At 40.4% G+C, this 20,517-nt stretch overlaps 1 protein-coding gene across 2 annotated transcripts in view; it reads left to right on the top strand.

The window, feature by feature from the left end:
* Positions 1–20,517, top strand: part of CCSER1 (coiled-coil serine rich protein 1) — a 934,040-nt gene that overhangs the window by 494,518 nt on the left and 419,005 nt on the right. The window contains exons 8-9 of one of the 2 annotated variants that reach the window (XM_015418599.1): positions 4,542–4,619; positions 13,027–13,107. In XM_015418599.1, the coding sequence (XP_015274085.1) occupies positions 4,542–4,619; positions 13,027–13,107 (159 nt within the window). Of the gene's footprint in view, positions 1–4,541; positions 4,620–13,026; positions 13,108–20,517 lie in introns of those variants that run through there. The other variant, XM_015418598.1, reaches the window with a different exon arrangement.

The raw sequence follows: 20,517 nt of genomic DNA, 5'->3' as shown, positions 1-20,517 counted from the left end.
ATGTCTTACCTTATTTCCTGAAGCAGCATTTTTTGGTAGGATGAGTATTCATTGATCATAGTTGAGCAGCGGCTTTTGTGAGAAGTACCTTTTATTTTGATTCATTGCCTTACCCTGTGCACAGATTTTTCAACCACCTCTGCTGTGGGACCCCACAAAGCTTGCTAAAGCTAAAACCAAATTCCACCTGAACTTGCTTTAAGAGACAAACTTAGATGTGATGTCAGGGGATATCTGAATTGATCTTCTGCTTAAAAAAGAAAGAAAGAATAGTAGTAGCCAAGGGGGTCCCCAATTCAGACTGGTGCCATGACATGTGTGTGTGTGTAGTTGGGATTTAACCCTTTCCTGCCAATGCTCTACCATATTTGTCCCTTCTACTGTTCTCTGCCTTATCCACATAAAAACTGGGTTTTATTTAGCTGCTGTGCTGATAGTTTATTTATTTATTTACTGTATCTATATCCCACCTTTCTCCCCAATGAGGACCCAAAGCAGCCTACATCATTCTCTCCTCCATTTTTATCCTCACAATAACCATGTTAGGTCAGATAGGCTCAGGATCTATAGCTGGCCCAAGGTCACCCAGCAGGCTTCCATAGCAGAGTGGGGATTCGAACTTGGGTTTCCCAGATTCTAATCCTGTCCTTTAACCACTGCACCATGATGGTCATATTGCTACTCAGCAATATGTCCACTTTTATGAAGTGCATTGACACCAAGGAAGGCTTTTACAGCTGGTTACACCACAGGATATACCTCAAAATTCTAAATACCCAGTGTATGCCATGATTTGAATGTGGTGTGCCTCAGGGGGCGGTGCTTTCCCCGATGTTGTTTAATATCGATATGCACCCCCTTGCCCAGATTGCTCGGAGGTATGGACTAGGGTGTCATCAATATGCAGATGACACCCAGCTCTATCTGATGTTGGGTGGCCGGTCAGACTCCCGCCCAGAAGATCTGAATTGGGCATTACAAGCCATGGCTGGTTGGCTTAGACTGAGCTGGCTGAAACGGAACCCAGCAAAGACGGAGGTCCTGTGCCTGAGTCTCGGTGGTTGGGGAGTGGGGCTCCCCTTCCCGACCTTCGATGGGGCACCTTTGGTGCCAGCGTCGGAGGTTAGGAATTTGGGAGTGCATCTGGATTCCGCCTTAACTATGGAGGCCTAGGTGGCAGCCGCTGCCGGCTCGGCCTTTTACCATCTTTGGCTGATTCGGCAGTTGGTCCCCTTCCTCGACCGCGGCAACCTAGCTACAGTGATCCATGTGACGGTCACCTCGAGATTAGACTACTGTAACACTCTCTACATGGGGCTGCCTTTGTCGCAGATTTGGAAGCTGCAGTTAGTGCAGAATGCTGCGGCCAGGCTTCTAATGGATCTCTCTAGATGGGATCACATCTGGCCTGTACTGAAAGTGCTGTACTGGCTGCCAATAGCGTTCTGAATCCTCTTCAAGGTACTGGTAGTTACCTTTAAAGCCCAATATGGCCAGGGTCCGACATACCTGCAGGACCGCCTTTCCCCATACATACCCCAGAGAGCACTACGGTTGGGGGTCCAATATCGTCTGGTGATTCCAGGCCCCAGAGAGGCCAGGCTTGTGGCAAACAGGGTCAGGGCCTTTTCAGTGGCGGCTCCCACCTGGTAGAATGAGCTCCTGGAGGAGATCAGGGCCCTGCGGGACCTCTCACAGTTCCACAGGGCGTGCAAGACGGAGCTCTTCTGCCAGGCTTTTAATTAGGAGCTGCCACTACCACCACCACCAACCATCCTGTGGTAACAATGGGGCAATGGGATGGCCCAATATAAGACCACTACAGTACCGTGATGGATCGGTGCCGCCGAAATGGGCTCTGGGTTAACATCTACAAGCCTTCATCTTGACTTGACTAAAATAAGAATATCATGGAGCACTTTATTAATGTTAATTGGTTGTTTGTATTCTGATTTTAATGTTTTATATTTGGCACTTGGTGCCCTTGTGAGCCTCCCCACATGCGGGGAGGGTAGGATAAAAATGTAATAAATGAAATGTAATAAATGAAATTTTTATTTATTTATTTATTGTCGCAAGACAAACAATCAAGTGAAGGGGCACATAACAGGTTTGTAATAAAGGGGGTTTGTAATGTATTTAAATGCTATCTTAAAAGTGTAATATCTGTGTCTGGCAGTTCTGCATGGATGGTAATCAGTCAGTCAGTCATTGAATGCACTGCAAGAGACTAGCTGTGAAGGTATTTGAGATTAGAGAAAGAAAATGTGGTTGTTCCCACTGCTCTTTATTTTGACCTTGGACTACAAGTGGTTCTCCATGGTCAACAAGCACCTCTTCTTCCTCTGTGGAATCCTGGCAGTCTTCAGGATTGGCCTTCAGTATTGTCATTTTTGCTGTTTAGCTTATGCTAAATGGTTAATAATATTTTGACAGTATTCCCACTATTGATATTCACTGTGCATTCCAAATCCTTGTTCCTTCTGGCTATTTATCTGGTCTTTTATATGCTAAGCCTCAAAGCATTTAAACCATGGCAACTGTCCTGATAAGGAAGTACCAAAGTCCAATCTATTGCTGTTATTTAGGAGAGGGGCTCTGGCTCAGTGGAAGAGCCTCTGCTTGACATGCAGAAGGTCCCCGGTTCAGTCTCTGGCATTTCCAGTTAAAAGTACCAGGCCGTAGGTGATGTGAAAGCCTGAGACCCTGCCTGTCTTAGTAGAAAATATTGACCTCGATGGACCAAGGGTGGTTGTGAGGATAAAACAGAGGACCAGAAAATGATGTAATCTGCTTTGGCTCCCCATTGGGGAATAAGGTGGGGTATAAATGAAGTAAATTAATAAATATAAATAAATGTTCTGAATCCCTATAAGGCAGCTCCATCTGTATTACTCTGCCTAGTTAGGGTTGCTAGCCAAGTGCTGGCAAGTGGCTAGAAATGCTGGGTGGCAAGGACAAGAAAGATGGTGTTGCACCAACACTGCAACATCACTTCCAGCATGAGCCCAGAAATTACTTTTTGGGCCAACCCTAGAGCATTGCTTCTATATAGTACCATCACTTCTGGGTTTGTGCTGGAAGTGGTAGCATTAATGCCGCACTCGTTTCCCTCCGCAACTTTCTTCCGCTGCTCCACCAAGTAGCAGCAGGAGCGGCAATGCCCAGGGCAAGAAATCTACTGCTGTAGTGGGAGATCTGTCCACCTTACCTAGCAGGCTGATCTCACTGTTCAGCTTCTTTCATCTTGAGTTAGTTCTCCTCTCGTAGCCACACTGACTCTCAAAAGGATTCCCTATGACAGGTTATAATGGGTTAGAATATAATGGAGGCATGACAGGAACAAAGAATAGATGGAGGGAAGGAAGAACCCCAACTTGAGGAGACAGAATGTGAGGACAAAGTTGCTCTGTCACTTCTGCAAGTGCTGGAAGGTGAAATTATCTGTAGGCAATCTTAGCTCACCGCAAGTGCTGGAAGGTGGTTTGAAATTATCTGTAGGCAATCTTAGCTCAGCAGAAGGCAGTTAGGTAAATAGGTGCTGAAGGTGGCAACACTCATGGAATCAAGAATATCCTTGGGAAACAGGTCAACATTTTTGTCTTTGCTGTGTTATGGAGACCTCTGTTGGCCATGCTCTACAGACCACAAATGAAATATGACCTATGAAGCCCTGATCTCATATAAACCTAATCCTAACCCAAAGTCATGGAGTCTGTAACATTTACAAGGAAGCACACAACTCTACTCAAGAAGATGAGGATATGGCAAAACGTTTTGCATATTTAACGGAAAACTTTCTCAACCGTAGATCAATCCTAAGCAGTTAACCTAGGATGAATGGTGGTGATCTGATTGCATTTGATACAAGCTCTTTGGATAGGGTCAGTGGAATTTAGATTGGTTAGAGTCTTACATGGATGATGCAAGAAAAGATGACTAAAACCTGAGAAACAGAAAGTGTGGAATGTAGAACAGAACTTGGGTTAAAGTGGGAGGTACAGAAATAAAACCAAGGTGGTAACAAAATTTTAACTTCTCTGTGTTTCCTCCCTTCTCCATTACAGAGCCATATATTTTACTCACATCATTCATCCTTTGTAGTTCTAAGAGGGATTTTTGTTGTATTCCCACAACTGAGCAAATGGAAACTAAGAGTTTCAATAGCAAATGGCCTTGGTGTAGGAAGTTCTTGTAACTTCTGTAGAGAAGGTGAATTTTTAAAAAAACTGTATTCGTCTTAAATCTGTTTCTTGAGAATAGGCCCTCTGCATACTATGCCATTGTAGCCTTTCCTCAGCTCAGCTGAATTACACACACTCCAGTAAATGACCTCAGCAATCGCCTAGTAAATGGACCAGCGAGATAACAGCATCAGGAAAATGAATCTCCCTTTCAGAAAAGTATAACAACTACTGTTTCCCCAAAGCTGTTGCTGTTTGATAGTTTGCTCTTATTATTGGGACATTAGTAGCTGAACAACCTAAGTGGACAAACGTGTCTGACCTGGAGTGTGCTGTTTGTTTCATTTTGTTTTGTAGGAGAAAGCCCAGCATTTGCAGAGGACTCTTGCTACTCAAGTAGATAAATCCACACAGACGGAGCTTGTAGGCCATGATGTAAGTCGCTGTATTAAACAGTTTTTTCCCCCTTTTATCTTCTTTGTTGATATGCAAATATCTACCAACCTCTCTTCCTCGGCTACTGCTGTGTTTACATGTTGATACAAAAGTGTGATGCCATCCATCCTTTTGCTGTTAAATGATTCTCAAATATCTTCTGCAATGGGAAAAAAAGATAATTATAGCTACCTGCCAGCATACCAATATCCTATTAATTGCTTGTTTTGCCAACAGCTCCCTGATAATCCCTAGAATCTATACAAGGAAAAACATGGAGAATATTTATTAGTGGAATTTGAAATCTGTCTTAATTTCTTTTTACAAAAGCATTTACCTACTTATTAGCAACATTAATGAACTTATTATGTTTGTAATCACCAAACGACTGCACAAGTAATTTTTATGTTGTGTTACATAATGAAAGCTGAAGAAGTTGGCAAAGAAGTTTGCATTAATATTTTAACTGTTGCCTATCAGCAGGGGGTGTTGCCAGTAATTTAATTGAAAATTAGGATTTTTTTTTAATCCTGGTGTGGTTCTGAACTGTGACTGTCAACAAAAGTACTTGTTCCTACAAACTGGGCACTTTGACTTGCATGTGCTTTATAACTTGTCTTAGTAATCATGGTTTGGAGAATCTCAAAACAATTATTATCTACCTCACAGAACATCATTCTATTATCTTTCTTCAATCATATTCTATAAAATAAATTTCTAGCTTTTGATGTAGCTTCCATTATGCTTCTGAGTGGCTCCACATGCATCTGTTGCTGCATATACTGCATTTTATTTAGTTTATGTTACTCATGATCATATTTTATGGAAGGCCCTACTCTGTTTCATGTAGTGGGCACTGGCTTCAATGGATGACTTTTTTGTTTTGTTTTTTGTTTGTTTTTTAAAGAAGGAGCTGCACTTCTTGTAACTGTAAGAGGATGGGTCCTTATGCTAGTTTGTGGTCATGAGTTTTCCATGTGGAGGGTGGTTCTGAAGAAGACAACTTCAAACTATTATTATTGTGAATTTCCATCTCTATATTCTCTGGCAGTTCTGTTGAGTGAAAGGGCTTTAGTACTGAATAACTGGACCTTTGAATTGGAGATATATATGCTCTGCTTTATCTTTTGTCCACCGCAAGATCTCTAGATGGTCAATTTAAAATAATCTAATAGCAAAGTAATAGTGTCATTGAAATGATATGGGGGGTCATGAAAATCATCAGTTAGACAACATACACAGGCCCCAATCCAGATAAGATTATCCATGCTTAATTTTGCATTAAATGTGTTGTATGTGAAGTCTCTGCGGAACGCCTTTTTTGTATTAGCCACCAAGGTTGACAAAAACAGGTATTATGAGGATTACACTTATTCTTTAACATATTTTTATATTGCATTCTCAACTGAGTTCATGACGAAGTATACATCATCACTTTTCAGCCAGATTGGCTCCCAGTGCAGCTAGCCTTCTAAAAATCTAGTAGAGCAGAGCTGAGGGGCCTCCCTTGGAAGGAAGCTCTGTATGGGAGTTGTCATCATGGAGAAGTTTGATTATACCTACAAGCTTTCATTTTTCCGTATGTTCAAGGCCAATATGTCTCCATGAAAGAATTGTTTTGTATATGTTCTTGCAATGCCTTTTGTGCATGCAGTTGGATATTTTACTATGTGCTGTACTACAAGTTTAAGGTCACCTTGAGGTCATTTTCACACCTAAGCAATGGCAACATAAATAGGGCAACTTCTCAAATCAAATCTTTGTGGCTTTATTTTGCTTCATGACTTACAGTATTTTTAAATGCTCTTTTGTGCCAGCCATGTTTCCAGCAATCCCAGTGGCCAAATCCCTTGTGCTTCATGGTTAGAATCTGCTGTTGTGTCACCATATGGTTTCCTCATACAAGTTAACAAAGAGCCAGCTGTGCATATGCCTCGGTGTCTCCAAGCTTAGCCAATTTATATTATTAGGAAATTGGGAGAAAAGACAAAACCAAGAAAAGATCATTTGGAAGAATTAAAATGATGTTTCCCTTAGTGAGGGTCCTAATGCCATAAGTTGAGAACTGATTTTGGTTCAGATATCTTAGATGTTCTCCTTCAAATCAGTTTGTGGATCCCAAGAAGAAAATTCTGATTTTTCAAACAGATTTTGAAATCAGAGATTATGTCTGAACTGGAAATTATGGATTTATGAAACAGTATCTTGAGATGTTCTTTGATCTGTGTTTCACATGGTGTTTTACCAAGAAGGAGTGCCATGAAGCTTTGATGTCTTAAAAATGCCTTGGATAAATTAAGGACAAATTACTGTAGGCTGGACCCAAGGGAACCCTGAGCATACAGAATGCTCATGGAAGAATGTTATGTCTGACACCAGAATGGTGTGCAAAAACAGTAAAATTAAAGCCAAAGGTGTATTGCTGCAAACGCTTGCACAGCCTCTTATATGTGGAGGTGTGGGAAACATGTTAAAATGTATTGATTATAGTATTGTGTGATCTCCTGCACAAGTGCTTGCAAAAAGGTTTACAGAATCCCGTTGGTGTCTGTTTTACTTCCACTCATTGTTCTCTGAGTCAAACTGTCTTTGCTCAGCTGGGCAGCTCTTGAAATGCCAAGTATCATTCCTAAACTTTGTCCCATCAGCCACACCCTTTTAGACGTCTGCCTGGAATCTAAATCACTTCATTTCCCATAAAAATGTGCCCCAGTTTATGAATATGTTGTGGCCATAATGTACTGATAAAGAGAGGTAGTAATTGAAATGAGGAAAACAATAGCTTCCATTCACAAGAAAGGGGTTGTTGTGCAGGCTGTCCAAATGCCTACTGTCAGAAATGTTCCCCTTCCAATGTATGTACATCAAAGTTGATTTATAGACACATCCAACATTCCAGCAAAATCAGTTTATGTGCAGCAGTGTGTGGGTGTCTGTGCATGGGGGGGGGGGAGCTTGCTATCTCAAATATATACTAAAGAATCAGTGTCATTTTAACTTTCTTCACCCTCTTCGATTTCATTGAGAGATCATAATTTTTTTGCTGTTTTGAAATGAGGATGTAAGATAAAGAGGAACACTCAGGTGGAAGTGCTGCTGCTAAAGAGCACTTCTGATTTATGATTTTTTTTTAAGGTGGAGTATATGAATTCTAGTGTTAAAGCAGAGCTAGTCCACCGCTGCCTTAGAAGATACTCTAACTTTCCTCGAACCTTTCCATGCAGTGTCACAACAATATTTGTGGGTCATCTGGCATTCAGGAAAACTTCTGTGCCATTAAGGGTCTTCAAGGCTTCTGGGAACTCTGGGGTGTCCTAGAACAGTTTGAAAATCATTGATCTGCAAAAACAGAGTTTGTGAAGAAACAGCTCAGAGATCTCACTCACTTAACCGTGAGAGACTACGTTTCACACACAGATTTTGGAAAGGCCATGCTCTAATGTGGTATTCTAAATATATGTGATACTGCATGTATTTATAGGTGGGACAAGTTAATAATGTGGCATTTGTACTTTTGAATAACCATACATAGAATTCTGCTGTATGTTGTGACTGATTTGGCTGCATTGTGTCTTGAAGCTGTTTCACTTGAACAGCCCATTTTTTTCCCACTAGATCAACATGAAAATGAGATGGGAAGGTCACCTTCTGTTTGAGGATTTTTACCTTCTTGAAAACCTTTAGCTCAGGCTTAACTCTGAGCCTACTCTGGATTTCAAAAGATCATTCACTGAGTCATATCTCGGTGGTAGACCTTTCAGATTTTGGCTTATTTCATATATGAAGACAGCGGGGGTAACTCATGTATCTCCAAATCTTAGAATTGTTTTTTTTTTCCCATGGCAAAAAGTATGCTGAGAACATCAGCTGTTACAGAGGCTATCACTGTCCTATAGCCTGTAGATAATGTTTTATCTTTTCTTCTACCTTTAGTGCTCATAGCACAATACATCTACAGGAGCAAAAAACTCAAAATCAGAATCGAAGTACATAGAAACCATATCCTTTCCCTTCAGCATCTATGTTTATTGCTCAAAAACATTTCCACAACATTCTGCACACTTTGAACGTTTTCAGCAGAAGACAGAAGTGTCCACTGTTTCCTATGTCTGGTTATTTTCTCATGAGGATTGCCTGGAAGCAATATATAGACTCACACTGGTTTAATAATAGTTAATAAATTTTCATGGAAAACCTAGAAAATGTCATGGGGGAGAGTAGATATATCTAACAGAAAACTCTCTGCAGTTCATAAGTCTGTTGTTCTCAGAATGCTGGGCAGGAAGTCCTAACAGTAGTATAAAACCAATCTACGTTTGTAGTAGATAGTTACAGATGGATGGATGGATAGCCATCCATAGAACCGGTTCTTTTGACTCACAGTGGTGAGTTATGTTAGGGTGGCTTATCCTTTAAAACAGCTTTAATAGGAAAGAGACTTCAACCTCTTTCATAATCTTTCTATCCTGGGATCTTTTAATAAGATAGTGGTGTCCATTTATTACATCGGTGACTTCATAGATCCAAAGATCTACAGCCTTGAATCCTGGTAACAAAATGTCTTTTTAAAAAAATCTAAAATGTTATTTATTTGCATGGCAATAAGATCATTCCAAACAAACAGTTTTGCAGAGTGTACTAAAGTACATTACATTTAGCCTTGTACCTATTTTATGTACCATCCAAACCAGATTTTCCCAATATGTATGCTAATTGCAAGACAGAAATTATGCACATTTACCAGCAGAGCCTCAGGTCCTTGCTTGCTTTTCTGGTTATTTATATTTCTTTATAAGATCCTAAGAAGCATGTTGTCATGTGATGCGATAAAAGGGAATTGCTAAATTTCTGTCCCACTGCAAGCAATGAAGGTTAGGTGACAGCTATCGGATATCTTGCAACTAGGTTGCTAGCTACACCCACAGCTGTTTCAGAGCTACACGAATTCTCAGCAGTTGAGTTCCTAATCCTATAATTGAATGATGAACTACAGATGGACTAAGTTTTACTACCGCTGTTGATGTAGATCTTTAATTAGCGTAAGTATTAACATAATGAGCATGATTGTGCCTTCGTTCAGACTGTTTTTGAGAAACGATTCCTGTACTATTAGCATCAGTACTTAGGATTCTTTTACTGTATACCGTCTCTGTGCAATCTGTGGAGGTCCCCTGCTTGCCTGTGCTGTAGCAGGTTTGCCAATCTCCAGGTGGGGGCTGGAGATCCCCCAGAATGACAGCTGATCTTTAGACGACATAGATAGTTTATTCATTTATTTATTTTTATTCCACTTCTGGAGAAAATGGCTTTGGAAGGTGGACTGTATGGTACTATAGCCTTCCCTCCCTAAAGCCCAGCCTCCCAGGTTCCACCGTCAAATGTCCAGGTGTTTCTGAACCCAGAGTTGGCAATGCTACCCTGCAGATAGGCACAATTTTAGGGATAGCAAGATGAGTGCAGCCTTCACAATCAACAACACAAGACTGGTGAATGCCATTTCATGCTACAGTGGGGGGGGGGATATTCCTTTGCAGTCAGTTCAGTGTCATATCTCAACAACAAGTGGAGAGGAAATTTCAGCGCCTCCCCCCCAGCAACGGACAACCATGTTCGACAGTTTGATTTAGATGAAGAATGGCTGCAGCATTGCTTTCAGTCCAGAATGTTTGAATTAGTCCTTATTTGAACACCGTGGTTAATTAAGCATACTTAATAGCTCTACTTATTACCAAATGTTAATTGTTCTGCAGAAACTATCATTTCTCTTGGTTTCTTCCTTCTCCTTCAGTAATCTGGAGAGATCTGTTTGCATTCTGTCCCATTCTTTTCCATTATTTCCAATCACGTCCCATATTTTCCCCATCTTCACGCTTTGCCTTAATAATTCAGCCCTGATTAATTTTCAGGGAAATCAAGGACATGGGTGCCGAGAAGGCAAACTTAAAACAATAAGATGAGTTTGAATTTAGAAATGATGACCTTCTTGCAGTGGGCATTTTAAATGGCTTGATATGGCAACTATTCCATCTCAGATGAAGTAATTCTCACCATATTGTCTCATCTTCCTGAAAGAACTGTAGTGTTGGGATGTTAAAAGTTGTATAGTGATCTCCATATAAGTGTCTCACTGCATGACCACAGCCACCACGTGGAGCACTTTAACATGACTTCCATGACCTCGCTATAATATTTACACAGGCCTATAGACATGTCAGGATCATACGGATATCCTCCATGTTAGACTCTGGACTTAAATTGAATATATTCCATTCTTTTTAATGTGTTTCTTCACTTTTTCACATCTTTACTACCACTCCACAACCATTTCCCAAATACAAACTTTTTTTTTTGCCAACAAGGACAGTAGCAAAACAATCCTGTGTTCCTATAGACAGCGAAGTAAAAAACTTTGTAAGCCAGTGAACTGTTTATCATGATGTTCTAGTAGACCACTCACTCTATTCCTTATAAGTATTACTGCAACACATTTATGGTCAACTCTCTTGTGGTTTCCTGGAAAGGGAACAGAGTGTCTCATCCCTGCCACCTGACAGAAACTCTGGTTCTGCTGTGTGCTGCCAAAAAAATCATCATGTTTACATATGATAACATCTGTTCCTGCCATTTTAAATCTTCCCAGCTGTTGGCAACAATTCTTCCTCCCTCATCTTCCATGTGTATTATGGCAGCATTTTCAGCATATAAAATATGCCCAATGTGTCAGAATATATGTGCTTCTACATGTGTATGCTGTACTTAATGGTTAGGTATACACTTATTTATAATTTATCATTGTTTACAAAATTTATATCCCACCTTTCAACCCATACAGGGCCACCAAGGTGGCTAACAAATAAATCTGGAACGTTATAAAATCCACCATAAAATCACTTTACAAATCAAACATGTGTAAAATTAGCAATTAAAACATAGGGCAGGAAGGTGAGGCCATTAAGGAAATGCCAAAAATATATATATCTTAAACTGCTGGTGGAAGATAGTGATAGAAGGGGACAAATGAATATCCCCAGGGGAAGAAGTTCCATGGTTCTGGGACCCCTTCTCGGGTTTCTATCTGTCTAAACACCCAGAAGGTCGTGGACAACTGCATCATGGCCTCAGAAGATGAATGTAGTGGTCAGGTAGGTTCATATGGGAGTGAATGATCCTTAAAGTATGCTGATCCCAAACCATACAGGGTTTTAATTTGAATTGAGCCCAGAAACAAATTGGGAGTCAGTGACGATGGACTAGGACTGGAGTGATATCAGTCCCTTCAACTCAGTCCAGTCAGTATTCTGGTTTCAGCATTCTCTACCAGCTGAAGGTTCCAAACATTGTTCAAGTTGGGTAGGTTAAATGTATTATATAGTTACATTTGAGTCCACTAACACCTTAGGGACCCACAGTATTTTAAGGGTATAGGCTTTTGTGAGTAAAAGCTCAAGGGAGCTTTGTCTCTTGAAAGCTTATACCCTGAAACCAGGTGTTACTGGACTCAAATCTAACTGTTCTAATTCAGACCAACATGGCTGCCCTCTGAAACTGTATTATATAATGTTTGTTGTTTCATTTTGCATAGAAACTCTAACTGCTATTTTATCCTGCAGACCATTGCTGGCTTTTAAAGCTGAATAGTCTCAAATGTTTCCCCATTTTGTGGTCATCCGGGCAAAATGCAATCAAGTTAAATTAGTTTGATTTCTGGCTTCTAATCAATTTCTAATAATATTTAGCTTTCTGTAAAGATTTTATCTTGTGGTCCTTCCAACAACTCTGTAAGATGTGTTAGTCTTCATCCACGTATTGGGGGGGGGGGAGCTAAGAGAAGTGAAATTTTTTAAAGCTTTCTGATCAGTTTTTGGCAGAGATGACATTTGGATCAACGACTTCATTGCTGCCAGCCCTGTCTCTTAAATTACACCAGCTCTCCAACAGCTCGCCACAAATTGATAAAACATTGCACTGTATATGGAATACAGACAGATTTCCTTTGCAGTAGCCAAGCATTTGGATTCTGACTATAACAAGGAATACTGCTCTAATTCTGTGGATTCTCATCAATTCCTCTTGCTTACCACCTTTGGCACTCAGTTCTCTCCTCATCATATTTTTCCCCAGTTGATGTAATAGTCCTAGGGATTTCCCCCCTTTAAATGTGAAATGTTTTAGATAAGAGTGTGTGTGTGTGTGGAGTATTTAAGTGATTATAATTATAGCATGATTATAATTTCAATCATTTATTATTGTTTCTGGCTTAAATATTTTTAATTCAGTCTTCTTAGATCACAAAACATCTATAATGCAAATAGCATTTTATGTCTCTGCTACCAGTGATGCATGCAACTTCATCTTTGAAACTTCATTTATCATTTTCTTTTTTTTCTTTTTTTTCTTCCTTTTAAAGGCCCTGTGGAATTCTCCCTGTACTGAAGGTTCAGTTTACAAACCAATCAGCATCTCATTGGTACCAACATTATTTAATTAAAATAAAGAGACTTGGATTCATACCCATTTAGTTTGCTGATTTTGCCTATACAAAGAATCTGTCCTTGTGTTTAGCTGATTTCACCATATTTTGTCCTGAGACAGAAAGCATTATTTGGTATCAAACAAAAGTATTTCCACTGTTCTTTGCTGCATTAAGAAATATTTTATTAAATTATTACCAATAAATTATTATTAGATTTTGCATTACCAAAATAAAATATAATTACTTCTCCATAACGTGTATGGTTGTATAATCCTTGGTTGGGTGTGGAGGAAATTATCTTGTATTCCATATTTAAACCTACAAGGAATTTGTGTTTACATTGGGGGTATGAGTAAAATGCTTAGCGACAGAGGTCTCAAGGGATGAGCAGTGCCCAGTGAAGAAAGTTCTGTGGTCCTTTCACAACTTTAACATTTCATTGGATGCTTCATTTGTCAGAGGAAGGTTTGTTTTAGCCAAGAGTGTTCTGTAATACAGTCAATAAATACTTGTGGTTTATTGATTCTGCAGTTATATTGTACCTTTCCTCCAAAGACTATCACATTTCTTCCCTTACAACCATTCTGAGAAATAGATTAAACTAGGAGAATATGACTGACAAAAGCAGGGATTCAAACCCAGGACTTATCAGTCTAAGACTAATATTTCTGTGTATCACATTTTTATACAACCCTTCTTCCTGCAAGGAGTTCAAGACAAAGTACAATCTTCTCACCTCCCTCCCTTTCTCCTTACAACCACCCTTTGTGATAGGTTAGTCTGAGAGAGTAACTGCCCTAGGGTCATCTAGTGAATGTACAGTTGCCAACCTCCAGGTGGTGCTGGAGATCTCCTGGGATTACAACTATTCTCCAGGCAACAGAGATCAGTTCACCTGGAGAAAATGGCCACCTTGGAAGGTGGACTCTATGGCATTATACCCCATTGAAGTCCTTCCCCTCCTAAAACCCTGCCCTACTCAGGTTCCACCCCCAAAATCTCCAGGTATTTCCCAACCTGGAACTGGCAACCCTAAGTGAACTACATGGTTAAGTACAAATTTGAGCTCCGGTCCAACCCTTTAACCAGTGCACCAGACTGGATCCCACTCTAAACACTATACCAACTTGGTTTAATGCACTATACCAACTTGGTTTATGCTTCTGGTTTTAACTATCAGGCGCTAGAGGACCCCTCTCTGTGGGTCAGATTTAGCCCATGGGGCTCCAGTTGCCAACCCCTTGTGATTTTTCTTTCTTTTTTTCAGCCTCTCCCTCTTTGCTGATCTTTCTCTTTTTTCCTGCTCAGTATTTAATTAATGCTATGACTTTCTGAACTAAATCCTACCCTTTTCCCAGTCTAATAGTACAATTAGTGACAAATAGTACACCCATGGGGAAATATTACTCAGTTGGATTTCTTCTCTTCCCCTGCTCAACATGACTGTTGGTATCCTCAGTGGATCTGCTACTGTAGTTGGAAATAGACCCATAAATGAAATAGGCCCTGCTGGCAGCTGATCTACCCCATGGGAGTAAGGCAAGCTAAACTACATCTAAGGCATCCCTGATAGCTACCTGCTATCCTAGAACGTTTCCCAAAGCATTTCCTTATATACTTAGATCTGTCTGGACAACCAGCTCATCAGTAGTAAAATTACTCCCAAGCTGTACCACTCCAGTCTGCAGGCGGTTTCGTGAACTATCAAGCTCAAAAGATGTTAACATTGTGAATGTCATTACAATGCAAATCTGGATATAATATTGAACCTTTCCTGGGATAATGAGCTTAAGCAACAATTTCTCAGTTCTAAGCAGTAATCCTATAACAATTCTGATATATTTAATTCCATACTTACTAAAGTTGTACTCCCCCCCCCCAGTCCTTGTATGATAGCTTGAACTAATAATACACATCGATTCTTCTTCAAGTTTTTTTTTTTAATTAAAAGAAGTACAGAAATTAGAAGTAAAGAAAATCAGAAGAGGGTAAACTTGGGTGCTGGCTGATGGCCATTTCTAAGGGTGGGTCTTACAGTGACTGACCAAACATGGAGAGAAAGATGTCACTCTTCTAGTACTAGGAATGTCTGTGTGCTGTGGGAAGTGTCTTATTTTTATTCTGTGCATGCACAGAGAAAAAAGATAAGTTCTCTGCATGCAGAAGAACCAAGAGCAGTTTGCTCTGGAGCCATCCTTCCTGAGCTAAGACAAAAATGTGTGAGCTGGAGGCTAAAAACTGTGAGCTAGCTCACACTAAACTCAGCTTAGAGGGAACACTGGATAAGAGTGCTTTATAGGAATGTGATTGATGTGTACATTGGAAACCTATATGCAGTGCTAAAATGCCTGAACTGTGAAAGGTTCTCTGCCTCAAAACTGACTGGAAGTCACGGCCTCTGCCCTCCCCTGCTGATTTGATAGATGGACACTCTGTACATACCTAGAGATGCTCACACTTAGAAATGATCTGGACCTATTGCTTAAAAATTATTCTTGTAGCTAATCTCTGCCAGGACCAGACTCAAATGAAGATCTCCTCCTGGCTTTTGCCACAGTCTGGTACAATGACTTGAAAGGCTGAAGTCAAATAGCAATGTTTCATCCAATGATATTGTCCATACATCTACTTTCCATTCATTTTTCACTCCCTTGTCTAGTCAGCAAGGGCAGTTGTACAAATCTTTTTTTAAACGTTTTTATTTTCAGTTATCAACATTATTTACATTCCACGTATGCTTTTATCCATACACTAGAGTCTTAACCATTAACTACCGTATTTTTCACTCCAAAAGACGCACTTTTTCTCAAAAAAAAAGTGGGGGGGAAGTGTGTGCGTCTTATAGAGCGAAGGCGCTGAGTGTGTGCAGGCGGGTGTGTGTGTGCGCGTGTGCGCACATGCTGAATGTGTGCAGGGGGGGTGGAAAGCTCCCGGCTCCCTCCTCCCCCCTCCTCTGCAGTGCAGCCCTCGCCCCAAGAGCAAGGCTTCACGGGGCTTGGATCTCAGAGACCCAAGCCCTGTGCAGCCTTCTCTCTCTCCCCCCCCCCGCCTCCCCATCCCCCGGGAGCCGGTGGCAAGGCTGCACGGGGCTTGGACCTTTATCCATCTTTTATCATGTACCTTTTCATTTTTATTTTGGAGCATCAGGCTCAAATTGTCCATTTGTGCTAATTCTAACATTTTCAATGCTAGATCTTCTCTTGAGGGTATTACATCACTTTTCCAATTTTTTGCCAGAAGTAACCGCGCAGCAGTTAATATATATGACAACAGGTATTTTACTTGCTGATTATATCCATTCGGAAGCATATTGAGCAGATATATTTCAGGTTTTAATGCTAAATTTTTATCCATTATTTCTTGCACTATTTTTTGTATCATTCTCCAGTAACCTTGTACTTTGCCACATTTCCACCACATATGGTAGAATGTCCCCACTTTAGCATTGCACTTCCAGCATTGGCTGGAACACCCCGGATAACATTTAGCTATTTTATCTGGGGACAAATACCATCTGTGTACCATCTTGCATACTTTTTCCTTATAAGCTATGGCTCTCATATATTTAACCGAATTCCAAATTTTAATCCATTGTTCAACCTCTGTACTCTCTCCTAGATCTTTCATCCATATCACCCTTACATGTTTAATTGTTTTATCTTGTTCATATTCATCCAACAGAAATCCATACAACTTCTGAATTAGTTTATCGTTTGAAGATAGCCAGATCTTGTCTAGTTCATTATTTTGTTCTTCAAAACCCCCAATCATATCTTTTTTATATCTATCCCTTAACATTATCTGTTCCCACCATGATAAATTATTTTCTCGTACTAATCTTTCTTCTGATTTTAGCTTATTGTTTCTACTTAATAAAGTTTGGTAGCTTTCCTTCTTACTCATTGTTATTAAAGATGGACTGATAAAAGCTTCTAGGGGGGGAGACCCATCTTGGAATTTTCCTATAAAAGTTCTCTTTAATATTGCTCCAGATTTTATTCAATGCTCCTCTTAACATATGTCTTCCAAAATTTGAATAGATCTTATCCTTCCTGTACCATATATACGCGTGCCACCCCATATGCAGATCATGACCTCCCAGCACCAAAGTTCTAGTATTCTCTTGATTGTTCTGGGGTATCAGGAAGTGAGCATGATGCATTCCTCCACCTTGGTCACTCCATGTTAATGGATCATGTTCAGCCTATAGTTCACTCAAGTTTAATCAAGAAAGGCATTCTGCATTATTTAAGTTTACTCCATGAATTTTAAAATAAGCATAAATTTCATGGGGTTTTTATTTCTGGTTTTCTACAGCAGTGATTCTCAAACATTTTTTATCTTACCTCCCACCAATCACTCTATCAAAGAACCTGGTTCCCACCATGATAGAAACAGAAAGCCTGCTTTTTCCAGGAACAACCTTATATAGTTACTGGCATTCTTTATTCTGTTTAGTATTTGTGGTGAGTTTAAAGGAGATTTAAAACACTGTAAACAGTGGGAGTAAATTTAATTGCTATGGCTTTAAAACACAAGCAAACAAATATAATAATTACGTTAGTAGCTGAAAATTGTAATAATACTGTTGAGTATCATTTTTGCTGATGGTAATCGTAAAATTGGAGGATATGCAGAAACATAATTGATAATCCCTGGCAGGTAGGGTAGGCAGGCAGCAGTACATCAGAAACCCTTGTTGGTAGGCAAGAGGAACAGGGGAGGGGATTAGGAGAAATTCAAGTGTCCAGGGTAACTGGTATCATACCAGAAAGGCATACAGGTAGGGTAAGCAGGAGACAGCAAGTCTCACATGCAGGTGGACATGGGGACTAAGACTGATTTCACACAAGAGCGGCACTGCGGTCATGCCTCCCTTTTGGTCAATTTCCCACTCGAAGCTGCGTGGCCGCATTTTGACCCGCAGCTTCGCCCAATTTTCCCCACGGTTTTGTGATCCTAGTTTTTGAGGGTCATGAAACCGCAGGGAAAATTGGATGAAGCTGTGGGTCAAAATGCAGCCGTGCGGCTTCGAGTGGGAAATTGACCAATAGAAGCGGGGCAAAGGGAGGCGCTACCACGGCGCAGCTCTTGTGTGAAATCGGTTTAAGAGAGAGTGAATTCTTAGTCACTGTTATGAAAACCCTACATCCCACCTAGACTAGTTCCATGTCCCACCACTGATACATATACTGCTAGTTGAGAACCACCGGTCTAGAGGAGGAATTGAACACATATGGATTTGGAATAGTAGAGGGAGACACTTTAATACTCCTATCATTGTTTTGCGGCTAGGTATGTTTAGGAGAAGCAAAAGGGCTGGTGGGGGAGTCTAGTGAATGGGAGGCTTGTTTGCAGACAGAGAGACCCTGGCCCTTGTGGAAGCCAACGCACAAAGTCATAAGGCTCTGGCCTTGCCTCAGATTCGTGTTCACATTTTCAGGTTGGAGAGATTTCATATTCCAAGCATTCAAATAGTTATAATGGTTCCCAAATATGAAGTGCATGTACATGAGGCTACTGGTAACTGCCTTTGTGTTAAAATCTCCTGTAATTATGAAGATTTAGGCAAGTGACATAGGTTATATGACAGAGAAAGTAGGGAGAGATAATCCCTACAGAACAGAACATTGCATTGTTCCATGTATATAGGATGGTTATTTTTTTTTACTGTAATTTAGGAGATTCACCTATAAAATGGTGCTATAGTTTCACATTTATCCCCAGTCCTAGAATGTGTGTATTCTACCACTGAGTTTTGGGACAGTTCCACATCATTTCATGCCACAAGAATGTTTCTACTGAAGTATTTCCGTTGTAGAATTTGTTATGTGGTATTTCCTGGAAACATTAAGAGGTGAGCATCGTTTTCTTTTCTTTTTTTTAAAAAAAGCAAGTACACCACTAACTCTAAGCTCCTAATGGCAAGGCAGAAAGGGTAAAACTGGGAAGATATGAGAATAACACTTTGTGATTCACTGTCTTTCAGAATGGAAGCAAAGGTTGAATATTTCAAAATAAAGGGAACTGTAGCAGCCTTTATGAAAGTTCCACATATAAATTATCATGCACTGATTTATTAAAATTATTATCATTAAATGATGGAGTATCAAGCAATGTGATGTAATAGGATGCATCTGGACAAACAAAGATCCCAATAAACTTTCTTAAATGCATGCTTGTTTTATCAAGAAGATATGAAACAACGGGAGTCAAAATGAAGGCAACATCCCACCATCCTATCATGAGGTGAGAGATGGTTTTGGCAACCATCCATCTTCATAAAATGATGGGTATATGTGTTCTCTCAGTGCCTTGGATTACATCAGAATACATTTCCTTTGGCTGAAGAGGTGAAGGTGAGTGGTATACTATAATGTTATATTTATGGATACAGAAGTTTCTGAAGACATAAGCTGCATTGGTAGATGACTTATTATACATTTCCCTCTCTCAAGGGTAGCAATCTGTCCAACAGAATGGATCCTATACATCAGCAAAATCTAAAAGAAGTATTACAACTTCTTAACTGGTTTCACCTGTAGAATATCAATCTGAATGCTAACTCAGGTTGCTGAAATCCATGTTTACTCATTTATTTATTTAGATTTTTACCCCGCCCTCCCAGCAAAGCCAGCTCAAAATAATGGGTTGAATTTTTATTTTTGTTCTTTTTCGGGGAGAGGACTAGTTGTGGGTTCTCTGTCATCCTTGACAGTTTTCATAGAGTTTCCAGCAATCCCTTGAGAGGTGTGATGTCACTTCCTCATTTTCCCCAGCTGTTGCTGATGGCACACCTCCATGTCCATTTGCCAGGCCATACCTGGTAACACTTCCTCATCTCTCTTCCTGCACATTTTAAACCTCATTAACTTGGGGGGAATACAGGAAAAACAGCAAGTAGGCTTGAAGCTATGACTTATTTGAATGTAGACATTGCTGACATGACTCTTGCTTTTAAAAAATCCTCACATATTGACCAAAGGTTGTAGGGGGGGAAAGTTCATATTGTAATACTTTATTTTTTAAAAAAATTATGCAGGCAAACTAGGGTTGCCAAGTCAGATCAACCTGGTGACAGGGAACGGTGAGGGACTTTTTGGAAGTGGGGGGAGCACACAACATGTGTGTGACATGACAACATCTCATGGAAGTGACATCATCATGTCAGCACGGAGACACTCTGGTATTTTGGGCAAAACTCGATGGTTACCATAGAGTTTTGCCCAAAATACCACGGCATCGCTATGCGGCAGTGCCAATGTGATGGTGTCACTTCCGTGTGACATCATTACATCACATTGGGGGGCAGGATTTCCCCCCGCCAGGCAGTTGGCTGGCAGCGGGAAAGAGGCTCGAAAATCGGGGGATACCCCACCCCCAACTGGGGAATGGCATCCCTAAAGCAAACCTCTAAGTCTGTTT

This window comes from Gekko japonicus, unplaced genomic scaffold (genome assembly GCF_001447785.1).
Source record: "Gekko japonicus isolate JY-2015 unplaced genomic scaffold, Gekko_japonicus_V1.1 scaffold387, whole genome shotgun sequence".
Taxonomy (NCBI): domain Eukaryota; kingdom Metazoa; phylum Chordata; class Lepidosauria; order Squamata; family Gekkonidae; genus Gekko; species Gekko japonicus.
Note: the sequence above shows the minus strand (reverse complement) of the source record. Positions and strands in the feature narration are given on the sequence as shown.